The 12,163-nt window shown below is 39.9% G+C and overlaps 2 protein-coding genes and 1 non-coding gene across 3 annotated transcripts; 2 read left to right on the plus strand and 1 right to left on the minus strand.

The window, feature by feature from the left end:
- The first annotated feature begins 275 nt into the window (after nt 1-275).
- LOC121791069 lies at nt 276-3,244 on the plus strand. Its single transcript, XM_042189121.1, has 4 exons — nt 276-459; nt 534-597; nt 668-860; nt 3,020-3,244. Exons 1-4 carry the CDS (start codon nt 276-278, stop codon nt 3,242-3,244), a joined length of 666 nt encoding a protein of 221 aa, XP_042045055.1.
- TRNAR-CCG lies at nt 2,535-2,607 on the minus strand. Its single transcript has one exon. It is a non-coding gene; the product is annotated as a tRNA-Arg (tRNA).
- Nucleotides 3,027-8,158, plus strand: LOC121791072 (proteasome subunit alpha type-2-A-like). Its single transcript, XM_042189123.1, has 12 exons — nt 3,027-3,167; nt 3,424-3,503; nt 3,607-3,683; nt 4,038-4,102; nt 4,560-4,606; nt 5,098-5,173; nt 5,834-5,901; nt 6,717-6,786; nt 7,025-7,110; nt 7,556-7,618; nt 7,887-7,952; nt 8,038-8,158. Exons 2-12 carry the CDS (start codon nt 3,463-3,465, stop codon nt 8,084-8,086), a joined length of 708 nt encoding a protein of 235 aa, XP_042045057.1. The 5' UTR covers nt 3,027-3,167; nt 3,424-3,462; the 3' UTR covers nt 8,087-8,158.
- The last annotated feature ends 4,005 nt before the right edge of the window (nt 8,159-12,163 follow it).

The following is a 12,163-nucleotide window of genomic DNA, read 5'->3' on the forward strand; positions in this document are numbered from 1 at the left end:
GTTTAATTCAAATCTTGACATAGAGAGATTGCCGCACATCATCATGTCATGAGCCCAAAAGAAAACAAGAAAAAACTGTCTATCTTTATTGAAAAATAAATTGATATTTTAGATATATTTCCATAAAAATTTTAGAAAATATATCAATGTAGATAAAAATTCATACTTCTACCATTTTATCCAATTTTTTCAAATAAAAAGTCGTACACATGAACTCTTGTAAGGAGAGGGCATATTTTTGCTGAAGACTAATGTTGAAAGCGGAAGCGTTAAAGATGGTTATAAATATGTTGAAATGGTGCCCAAATTCATACCCTTCAGCGACCCACAAAATTACTCAACTGCACAACAATCTCAAACTCTTCCGCTCCACCCACTCGCCCTTACGCTCATTCTCAGCACAATCATCAATCTCGACGCACGACGATGTTCAAGTTCCCTCTTCCTCCCCCTTCACAGGTCCCTCCCGATTGCTCCAATACGGCCTCGATTTTCCCTTGTCTTTGGCTTAATTTATCGCATTATATTATTAGGGTTGGATGAGACGATGACGGGATTCATATTCGGGAAGAAGAAGGCAACTGAAGTTGCTCACGCGTAGGTACTTCTTCTCCGGCTGCAAATGTTGTTTTTATTTAGTAAGCGTTTTCACCAGTGGTTGCATTAGGGTTTGGAACAATGTTGTCCGGAAAGGGGATCTGGTGGTCGACGCCACTTGTGGCAATGGTCACGACACAGTGGCTATGGCGAGATTAGTTGCAGATGATGCCGGCAGAGGCTGCGTCTTTGCAATGGACCTTCAGAAATCTGCTTTAGAAAGCACTTCATCTTTGCTCGATCAATCACTCACTCCTCATCAGGTCATATTCTCTTGTTGCTTTAATTTTATAGTATCATGTATTGACTCTAAATCATAAGTCTAATAAGTATACTGGCTTATGTTGGGCATTTTGGTGGAAGGTAGGATAAAGCTTGTGATTAATTCATTAAAATATGTGATGGAACTGTGACGCTGTCTCTATACCGTCTCTTAAACCGTCTCTTAACTACTATTTGAGCACTATTTGAGGGCCCCACTGTCCTTTTTTCCTCCATCTCTTAACTAAGAGACGGAACCTGCAACGCTCCGTCTCTTAACCGTCTCTATACCGCCTCTTAATTACTATTCATTCAATTTAATTTATAATTTTTTTTAAAACCCAATTCAATTTAAACAAACACACTTTAATAAAATTAAAACAATATTACAACTTAACATTAAAAAAAAACGAAGACATAATTAAAATTCTAAAAAAATAAAAATGACATAATTTAATTTTCTCCGCCAAAGTTTTCCCAAATGTGCTCAATTAGATCCTCTGTGGAGAAATAGCGGTTTCCGCATGCGGAAACGGCGACGGAAATAGGTATCTCCCCAAATCGGGTTATCGCAGAAGTAGTCGCGTACTAACCGTGCGGCGGCTTCCTCCCGGTTCCGATTGATGTACTTCCGGGAGTGTCGTGGGGGTGGTGCGGCTTCCTCCGCCTCTCGTCGTCGATCTTCTTCGAGTGATTGTTCCATTAATTGGCGCATTTGCTCAAAAGGATCCATTTGTTTGAGTTGATTGAAGATGGAAATTGGAGTGATAGAGAGGATTTGAGAGGAATAGATGTGTGTTTGTGTTTGAAATGAGTATGGAATAGAATTATTTATAGAGTAAAAAAATTAAAAATTTAAAAAATGAAAATAAATATTTAACGGTAATATTACCGTTTGAAAAAAAAAAAATTTTTTATTAAAAATCGATTTTTTTTAAAAAAAAATGAATTATTGCGTCATCAGTGACGACGCCCACTCGCGGGCCAGCGAGTGGGCGTCACGCACGCATGGGGACGTGCCACGTGTCCCTGGCGCGTGGCGAGACAGCTCGTCTCGTGTCTCTCCGAGACGAGCTACGCGACGAGACGGTCGCAAGCTGGAGACGAGATGGGCGCTGCAATGCGTCTCGCGGGGGTCTCGTCTCTCCGAGACGAGACGCGAGCCCGGCGCGAGACGCGTTGTGGATGGTCTAAGGTCCTTCGCAGCTGAATTACCTGTTGATAATTGGGTGTGCTGCACACTCCAAATGTTAAACCGGCCATCGGCTCCTGTACTGGTCTTATTATCTAAGAAATGATTCGGACATGTCCTTTGTCTATGGCAGCGAGTGCATTTAGTTTGTTTAGAAATTCTCTTGATCTGTACTCGTGAGTTGTGTTAAGATACAGATTGATAATGTAAACTTCAAAAAATTTGTGGTTACAGGATGACATGCAATAAGAGCTTATTTAGTACTTGTACTACACAAAGTTTGACGTATAAAACAAACTAGAAAGATCAGATATCTGTCGAATTTGTCTAGAATGTAGATGTATAAATTTAGAATTAAAAAGACAATGAGAAAAAGCAGACATGATTGGTGATGAGAGTACTGAAAATGGCGCAGTATTATGGTTTATGAAAACATATTCAATAAAAAAGTAGGAAAAAATTGCAACAAAATTTTGAAAAACTACGACCGCGATGGGACTCGAACCCACAATCTCCCGCTCCGGAGGCGAGCGCCTTATCCATTAGGCCACGCGGTCGTTGTTGTTTGAATGTCTCGTGAAATTTAACTTATAACATTAAATAAACATTGTTTCTTTTAGCTTGAATAAATTACTACAGCATAAGAAGTATAATAAATTTAGATGTAGTTTCGTGTTATCTTTCTTTAGAAAAATTAGATGTCATACTGCCCAGATATCTAAATTCATCTTCACCAAGTTCAACATTATATTGATTAATTACAGTATAAGATCAAACTGAATTTGTTAGTTAACCAGAGGTCCAGAACATATGTATACAAAATTTGAATTTTGATTAATTTCACAATGCAAATAAATCTAATGTTTCGTTATGGTTTTGATCATATATGTAGTAATTTAAATTTCAGTAACAAGAATGGTTTTATTGAAGAAAGTCGAATAAATTAAATATTGATCTGATCCGGGTCAGGTGGGCTTTGGACGGGCACGGGCCTTTGCTGGCGTCAAAGCCCCCAAGTTCGTTAAATATTCAGAATCAGCTTCGTCTCCACCAAGAAACCACGCCTTCCCTGCTCCGGCAATTCACACTAGTGCATTTCAGAGAGCTCATTTTACAAGTAATTCTGGAATATTTCGTGTCTTTCTCTTTTTGAAAGCAAGTCGTTTCTATCAAATTTGCTCGTACTTGATGTAGATCACAACCCTATGCTTTATATCTATCTCCTGAAAAATCTTTCTCTACCTTTTTTGCGGTCGAATTTTCATTGTCCAAGTTGGATTTCTACGCTCCTTTAGGGCATTAAGTTTCAATTGTGATTAATCTCTTACTTTCACAGTGCGAGAGTGCTTATCTTGGTTTAATTAATTATGCAGTTCGCTCGTCAGGATTAGTAAAATTGTGTTGAGAAATCAATGGGTGATAGTCAGTACTCTTTCTCCCTCACCACTTTCAGGTATGTATTACCGGCTGCACTGATGTTTTTTTGCTAACCTATTTTTTTTAAATGGTGGCGTCTGTTGATTACAATGTCTTATTACTCATTTCCATTTTTGCAGCCCTTCGGGAAAACTTGTTCAAATCGAACATGCTCTGACTGCAGTTGGATCTGGGCAAACATCCTTGGGAATTAAAGGTGGATTTTTGCTCTGTGCCCCTGCTCACAGTTACATCGTTTTTTAGCGCTGATCCTCTCTCACAAAACTGCCTAAATGATGATTTGGCTTATGCATATGTTGATAAATGATGCAAACTACAACTGCAGAAGCTTTTGATTTGTAATGAATATGAATGAGCTATAGTCAGAAGCTTTTTAAAAAGGGTTATCATTGTTTATGGTCTTGTTGAGTACACTGAAGGTTATACAATTACATTCTCTGTTCCAAGTAGTTAACCTTTTCTTGCCTTCTACACACTCTCACAAAACAAAAAAGAGATGTATCAATTGTTTTTTCAAGAAACTGAGAATGCTTATATCGTGTGGTTGCAGCTGCTAATGGCGTTGTTATTGCAACTGAGAAGAAACTGCCATCGATTTTGGTTGATGAAACATCTGTAAGTTTTACATGCACTTACAATGGCATTTCAACTTCATTCCTATCCAATTCAACTCGTTATTCCTTTTCAAAGTTGAAATGGATGCTATTCTTTTCCTGATAAATTGAAGTGCTTATAGTGCATAAACAGCTAATATTAAGTATCATGCTTCCCATAGGATGTAAGTTTTTAATTTTGCCTGAATGATAGTATCTTTTTGCTTAATTGTAATTGTAAATTTAATACGAGTTTGGTTTGACAATATTTATGCTAACTTTTTTATAAACATTCCGTAAAGAATCCAGATATTCTGTATGGTGCTTAATGCTTTGTATATAAACATAATTATGGAATTGCATTCAATTAGCTGTTTTGAGGGCATTGATTACTTTTCAACTTGAATTTAAATTTGTATACAGCTGTTAATTATGTTGATGGGCATCCTTTGTTCTGAAGGTTTATCTGCTTCTTTCAGGTGCAGAAAATTCAGAGTTTGACTCCAAACATTGGAGTTGTATACAGGTTGGTATTGTTATTGGCATACTGTTGTAGCTCCACAATCCCTTGCTTTATTTTGATGGAACTTGGTGAAATCAAAGCATGTCATGCAAAGAGAATGATCATCAAGAGGCCACTGATGATATAATTGTATACTACTATTAAATTATTAATGTGTCCTGGTATTCTTGTTGACTGCAACTATCCGATTGCTTGCGTGCTGGAAAAGAGTGACCACTCTCTGGCATTTCAAAGTATGAAAGAAACTTTCAATAAAGTTGAAATGTTCGAAATTTTGTGTCAAGGGCATTTCAAGAAAATTATTTGCTTTTGTGAATTATAGTTCACAAAACGAGTTATGTTTATCCTTCTCTGTTGAGTTATGTTTAACTCAAAACGACATCTAATATATTCTTCTTGAGCTTCCATCTTTATAAACAGAGGCATTATTATTTTCAGGAATTTTCATTGTTGAGGGTTTTCTGATAGCTTGATAAACATTCTCTTTTGTGCAGTGGCATGGGCCCCGATTCTCGAGTTTTGGTTCGAAAAAGTAGAAAACAGGCCGAGCAATATTATCGGCTCTATAAAGTATGTATCCATGCCCACTGATGTTTCTGTTATCCGATAACAATATTATTTGCATGCGGCCTTTTCTTTTCTGGAAATATCTTAATAAGAAATCATCATGGACTGGAGTACGCCTTGTAATATTTCAACTGAAATCTGTAAGCACATATCGTGATAAGAACTTTCAAATTCTTTACACAGTGAAAGCAGTCAATTACACATTGCAAGACATATCTGGCTGAGCAAATATCGGCAAATCTTATTACTGAATTAATATTTCTATATCTGTTTAGGTTTTATATCCTTTAGTTGTGGGAGGTTGTGTGAACAACTGAACATGTAGGAAGTCTTTGTTAGTCAGTTTAAATCCTTTAACTTAAGTGTAGATCAACTATCCCTGGGATTCCATTTTACATCTGTAATAATAAAATGAACGAGAAAGGCTAGAGGGCTAGGGACATTTTACAATAAAAAGTTGCACTTTACTTCTTGAGGTGCCCTATGGTTCCTACTTTTTTGTTTTCAAAATAAAGTTATCTTACACATGATATCCCATAGGTAGTGCTAAGTTTCTAACTAACAGCTAACTGTATGCTATGTATATATCCATTTATATGTCCTCTGCAGACATAATTATAGCAATCTATGCTGACAATCAGTCATCTGCCAAATATATTATAGGAACCAATTCCGGTGACTCAGTTGGTGAGGGAAACTGCTACTGTTATGCAGGAATTCACTCAGTCAGGGTATACTCATTACTTTATTGCGCTTCTGTTCTGAAAAAGCAAGGGCCATTTATTTATTTTTGGTGGCTTTTCTTCTTTTTGCTACAACTGCTTTTGATCTCATATTAGTAAACTAGATCTGTCTGATAAAGTGTAATTAAATTAATTCTTTTCTTAATTTTATTATGTCTGTTGCTACTCACTAGGCAGTTAATTATGATCACCGCCACTTCTTTTCATAATTTATTACTGTTCCATTCTTCAGGCTGTTTCATTTTCCCAAGAATTGCTGGCATCAGTAGTTTAATGTTTGTTTCTACATTTTGTTGTCCAGTCAGTATATTCTGCAAGTTATCTATATTTTGCATGGTTGGCCTCCAGATAATCAAGGAATTAGTTCCAATTAGGCTTGTGCCGAGTCTCTGATTAATTTGTACTTATCAAAAATACCTTCATAAAAACCTTTATATGTTCCTGAAATTCTATTCTACTTTTAGCACATAATATCAAATCTTAAAAGTGAGTGTTCCGATTGACCCTTTAGCACTGTGGACATGCGGTAAAACTACTTTGAATAGAAGTTTTTCTAGTAGATGGAAGTAGTTTTTGCTCTGCATTTCCATGTGCAAATCAGGTGAAACATTAAAAACTGGAGGTGAAGACTGATGAGTTAAATTGACAGATCCATCCTAAACAGTGTTTACCTATGTCTATGTTTCCTTACTCTTTAGATTCTCCTGAATTAATGTGTCTGAAGCTGAACTAAAGTTCTTTAGTTCTTGCTTACTATTAACATTTATCCTACTAATCTAAAAACTCTCTGGATTTTCTGATAGTGGTGTGAGGCCCTTTGGTGTATCACTTTTGGTTGCTGGATATGATGACAAGGGTCCCCAGCTATATCAGGTATACGAAGCACTAATTATACATTACTTTCCCCTTATCTGTTTCCTCTTAAATGTACTGTGGGTGTGCATGCTGTTCTACACACATACTTATATGTTGCTATAATTTGATTGCCTCATTTTGTAATCCCACTTGCATGATACACAAATAATTCATGAATGAGTAACATTTTCTTGTTTTGCAGCAATTGACCAAATCAAAGCATCTACTTACTGAGATTTTAATTTTTCTTCTATAGGTTGATCCTTCAGGTTCATACTTCTCTTGGAAAGCTTCAGCCATGGGAAAGAATGTTTCTAATGCAAAGGCATTTCTGGAGAAGAGGTGATTTATTTTTACATTTTTTTGGGGTGGGGGGAGGGGGTGTCTTGACTTTTCTTAAACAAGGAGGATTATGCATAACTGCTCAAGCAGTTTTTTTCTAAGTCATGGGAAGAGCTAAATGAAATCTTAAATCTCATAATAAGTTCCTTGGATAATACGTGCAATGACTATGTAAGCACGTTTTTATGGGTAGCCTACAGTAGCATATGTAGACATGTCTAACATAGATGGCTTCTTTTCTTTGAGTTGCATGATTTTCAACTAGATCGGGCTACACTATCTATTTCATGTTACCTTAGCCCATTTAGAGAAGCATGCTGCACTCTACATATTTTTGAGTGGATTAAACTTTTTTGTACTATTGCAATTACTCTTGTACCCATCTAATTCTTTGACTGCTCCTTGATTCCAAATTTTAGTAATTTACCTGTGGAATTCTTTGCAGATATACCGAGGGGGTGGAACTTGATGATGCTGTTCATACAGCAATTTTGACTTTGAAGGAGGGGTAAGCGCCTGTTTTCTCTCTCTTAGAAATTGGTCTGTATGTGAAAACTCTCTCTATTTCTCTTTTGTTGGGGAAGGTTTGAATATATATCTATTTTTCAACGTCTCTTGAGGGAAAAATCAAATGATTTTTTGCATGTTTTTCTCAATATCATCTAGAAGAAGCAGGTTCAGGTGCCACGGTTTATAATTGCTCAGAGGAATATGGTCTTTTATGTAACATGGTGTGGTAATTGATATTAATAATTGTTGACACCTTGGACTTCCAGATTTGAAGGGCAAATTACTGGCAAAAATATTGAGATTGGCGTGATTGGCAGCGACAGAATATTCAGGTGAGTGTTGTCTGTCTATGAAGTTTCTGGAAATTACATGCACAAGGGAGTGTGAGATGTTTTTTTGTCAAAATTTGTTGTGCAGGGTTTTGAGCTCATCTGAAGTGGAGGATTACTTGCAAGAGGTGGAATAGTCGAGTTCCATCTCTCGACTATTACAATTATCCTGCTGTATTGGCCTGAAAAAACTTCACTTCTCTTTCCTTTCTCTAGTATTGTACTATTTCAGCAAAAGATTTTAGAGATTTGTATCCTCTGAAATTTTTATTGGCTTGTAATCTCGCTTTACTCTGATAATGTATGTATTTTTCACAATATCATTATCATGTCAGGTCTCTAGATTCTCTGGTTAAAATGCGGAAACTCCCATAATTATGCCGCCCGCCCTAACTCTTTGACCAGTTTTACTCGATACAATTCATTACCCAGTTATGCACATATTGTGGTTCTGGTTCTGGTTCTAATTTCAGACCCGACCCGCTCCGCTCAGACCCAAGACTCGACTAGTTCAGCCAGAGTGAGTCACTCATTAACCAGTCTGACCCTGCCCGGTCAAGATTTTTTTAAAAAAATATTATTAAATCATTCTCCTCTAACCTCTTTCTCGTTTTTTGTTTCTCTTTTTAGTAAATCATTTTCCTCTATCCCAACTTTTACATATATTAGTCGATTTTTCGTATAGGTCTCCTCCCTCTCGTCGGATACTGGATCTCAATTTATTTACGTAGACTCTGCAAACAAAATTAAAGAGGCTGCTTCCACAAACCAGAATGGATATTATTCGTTTATTTTTCATCCGACTAAGCCGGTGAAATCCTTTGCTATCTAAATAGACTGGAACAGTACAAGTAGCTCTTGTAGCTCAGTTGGTTAGAGCACCCGTGATGGAGTATGTACTAAACAAAAGTGATGGAGTATGTACTAAACAAGCCCAACAGCAGTAAAGCCCATCAGCCTAAAGCCCAAGAAAGAGTATCAGTTCGGCGTTACCAAAGAGTTCGGCCCCAGCCTATAGCTCGGTAAAAGCCGACCAATCAAGCTCTACAAAGCTGCTCGGCAATAGTTCAGCAGTTCGGTCTCAGCATCGGCAAAAGCTGCTCGGCAATACCGAACTGGGAGCCACGACCTCCACTACACGATCTATCTAGTGGTGGACCCATGCAGGCTCTCATGACCTCCACGACATCCACGACATAATTACTGATGATGTAAGCCACTGCCTAGTTAGTGGCCATGCAGGATCTCATGACCTCCATGACCTCCACGACTTAGGGTGGTGATGCAAGCCACGATCTTAGTTCAATATATAAATAGAACTTAGATCTGATAAACCAGATTTACTAACTCTAGAGATAAAAGATCATATAGCAAGTCTGTGTTGTAAGCTGTAATCCCAGATCAAGCAATACAATCTTGCCCTCCCTTCTTCCCGTGGACGTAGATTTACTTCAGTAAATCGAACCACGTAAATTCTTTGTGTCGTAGTCTTTATCTTCTACCAGCATTTACAAACATCAGAAATTCGCGGATTCATCACTGGCGCCGTCTGTGGGAAACCAGAGAACCAAATCTGTGATAAAGCGAATTTTTGATCCTTTTTTCCACCACTAAAAAAAAAAAAAAAAAAATGCATACCAGATCACATAACACCCGTGCCTCCGTCCGTGATAACCATGAGGAAGCTAATCCAGCAGCCCATAGGCCTGGAAAGCAGCCTCGTGAGAAATCTGTCTCCAGTTCTCACGAAGAAGGAACAAGCCACTCCAGGAGAGATCGCACCGAGTCTTCCCAGCAGCTCGATTTAAATGAAGCTGTCAAGCTGTTCTTGGCCGAGAAGCAGGAGGAGTTCTTAACCTTCCTGCAGAAGAGCCAACAGCCGGAGAAGACAACGGCGGATTCTCCCTCCTCATCCAGACATGAAAGTCACTACCGCAGTAGTGACGTGTCTTCCAGGAGAAAGAATCCTCAACCCCGACATGTTCCTGTTCCTCCTCGGTACCGGAACCACAGGAGAACTCCATCTCCTCCGTACCGAAGAGATGTCGGGTTGGCCATGTACGGAGCATTAAAGACTCCGTTCTCGGACGATATCACCCGAACTCCTTTGCCGCGGAACTACCGGACACCGTCAATGACTTATGACGGGCTAGTGGATCCTCATGACTTCTTGGGATGCTATCAATGTAATATGGCGAACCAGGGTCTCAATGAGGTCCATATGTGCAAGCTGTTCCCCGAGCTGCTCATCGGGAACGCCAGAAGGTGGTTCGACAGCCTTCCTCAAGGCAGCATTAGATCCTACCGAGATCTAATGGATGCTTTCCATAGGAGGTTCTTTCAGAAAGCGGAAGCCCGAATTACTTCGGCTCAGCTGCTTTCTATACGTCAAGGTCGCGACGAAAAGATCAGCGACTTCCTGACGAGATTCCATAAGGAATGCCTACAAGTAGATAATCTCAATGATCTACTTGTCATTTCGGCATTCCAAAATGGAATCCTGCCCGGAGCTCTCTACAGAAAGCTCGTGGAGTGCGGTCCGCAAACAGCTCAAGAAATGTGGGACATTGCGGACCAGTTTTCCCGTGCGGATGAGGCAGACCGTCGAAAACGGTCTTTAGACAGCTCATCCCGAGAAGAGAAAAAGAAGCCCGATCAAAGCGGCCAGGTGCTTCCTCGCCGAACTCCTTTTGAAAGAATTCAAAGGGCACCGGTACAAGGCAGATTGGGGCCACGTCTCAATCCTGAGAAGCCGCCCGCTCAGTTCGTACCATTAAACAAGTCAAGAACGGAAATTTTCGAACTACATTCCGATATGTTCGAAAAACCAAAGCGGATGACGAAATCAGCCGCGCGGCGACCTCAGGATCAATATTGCTCCTTCCATCAAGCCCACGGTCACGATACCGAGGAGTGCCGAAATTTGGCTGTAGGTATTGATGTTCTTGTGAAAACAGGAACGTTAAAAAAATACCAAAGCAAGCAGCCGAAAAAGAACAAAAAGCAGAGAGGTGCGAACTGCAATCCTCAGGATCCGAAAAGGCATGAAGATCCCGAAGACGACGACGAGCCGCAATATGATGGAGTAATCCAGACTATTGATGCTCTCCCTGCCGGGAAGACTAAGTCGTCCCTAAAAGCAGAACGCAGAGGTTCCAATCAAAAGGAGCCGACACATAAAAGGCTGAAGAAAGACGAAGTGATTACATTTTCAGATGCCGATCCCGTCCCAGCCATCTCTCCTCACCAAGACGCTATTGTCATTCAAGCCGGAGTGGCAAACAAACTGATCCACAGAGTATTTGTGGATACAGGAGCGTCAGTCAGCGTTCTTTTTAAAGAATGTTTCGATAAAATGGAAGTGGATCCAGCTCGGCTCAGTCCGGCTCCACTTCCTCTGAAAAGTTTCGCCCAGGAGGACACCCGCCCTGAAGGTATTATCAGCCTTCCGATCACGGTGGGAAAAGCGCCTACAAGCTCCAATACGATGATCGAGTTCTTTGTGGTGAAAGCTCGGTCCCCGTACAACATCATCCTGGGGAGAGACTGACTCAACACAGTTCGGGCCGTTTGCTCTACTTATCACCTCACCATCAAGATCCCCACTAAAGGTGGGATAGCGGTCATCCGAGGTGATCAAAAGAGAGCAAAAGAATGTCTGCAGATTGCGCTTAAAAGTGCCGAGCAATCAGTTCGGCACCATCAAGCATAGCAATCACAGCAACCGGAGTCAGAGGCAAGCGAGATGACCGAAGTCACTTCAGAGCCGAACTCAATGACCGTTCAGTTATACGAAGATGATCCATCCAGAACGGTCAAGATCGGCTTCACAGGAACGCCTCTACTCCGTGAAAAGACCATTCAGCTCCTCAAGGAGTACAAAGATGTCTTTGCATGGTCTTCGTTGGACATGACCGGAGTGCCCCCCGAGGTAATCACTCATCGGTTAAATATTGATCCTTCAATCCGGCCAGTAAAACAGAAGCAAAGACTCTTTGCGGCAGAAAGAAGCCAAGTCATCCATGACGAAGTCCGCCAATTACTAAAAGCGGATGTACTATTCGAGGTGAAATATCCTTCTTGGGTGGCCAATCCTGTGATGATCAAGAAAAAAGGAGGAGGATGGCGGATGTGCATAGATTTTACCGATCTAAACAAGCACTGTCCTAAAGATTGCTATCCCCTTCCGAATATAGATAAAAAAGTAGAAGCTT

The sequence above is a fragment of the Salvia splendens genome, unplaced genomic scaffold (assembly GCF_004379255.2).
Source record: "Salvia splendens isolate huo1 unplaced genomic scaffold, SspV2 ctg712, whole genome shotgun sequence".
NCBI classification, from domain to species: Eukaryota; Viridiplantae; Streptophyta; class Magnoliopsida; order Lamiales; family Lamiaceae; genus Salvia; species Salvia splendens.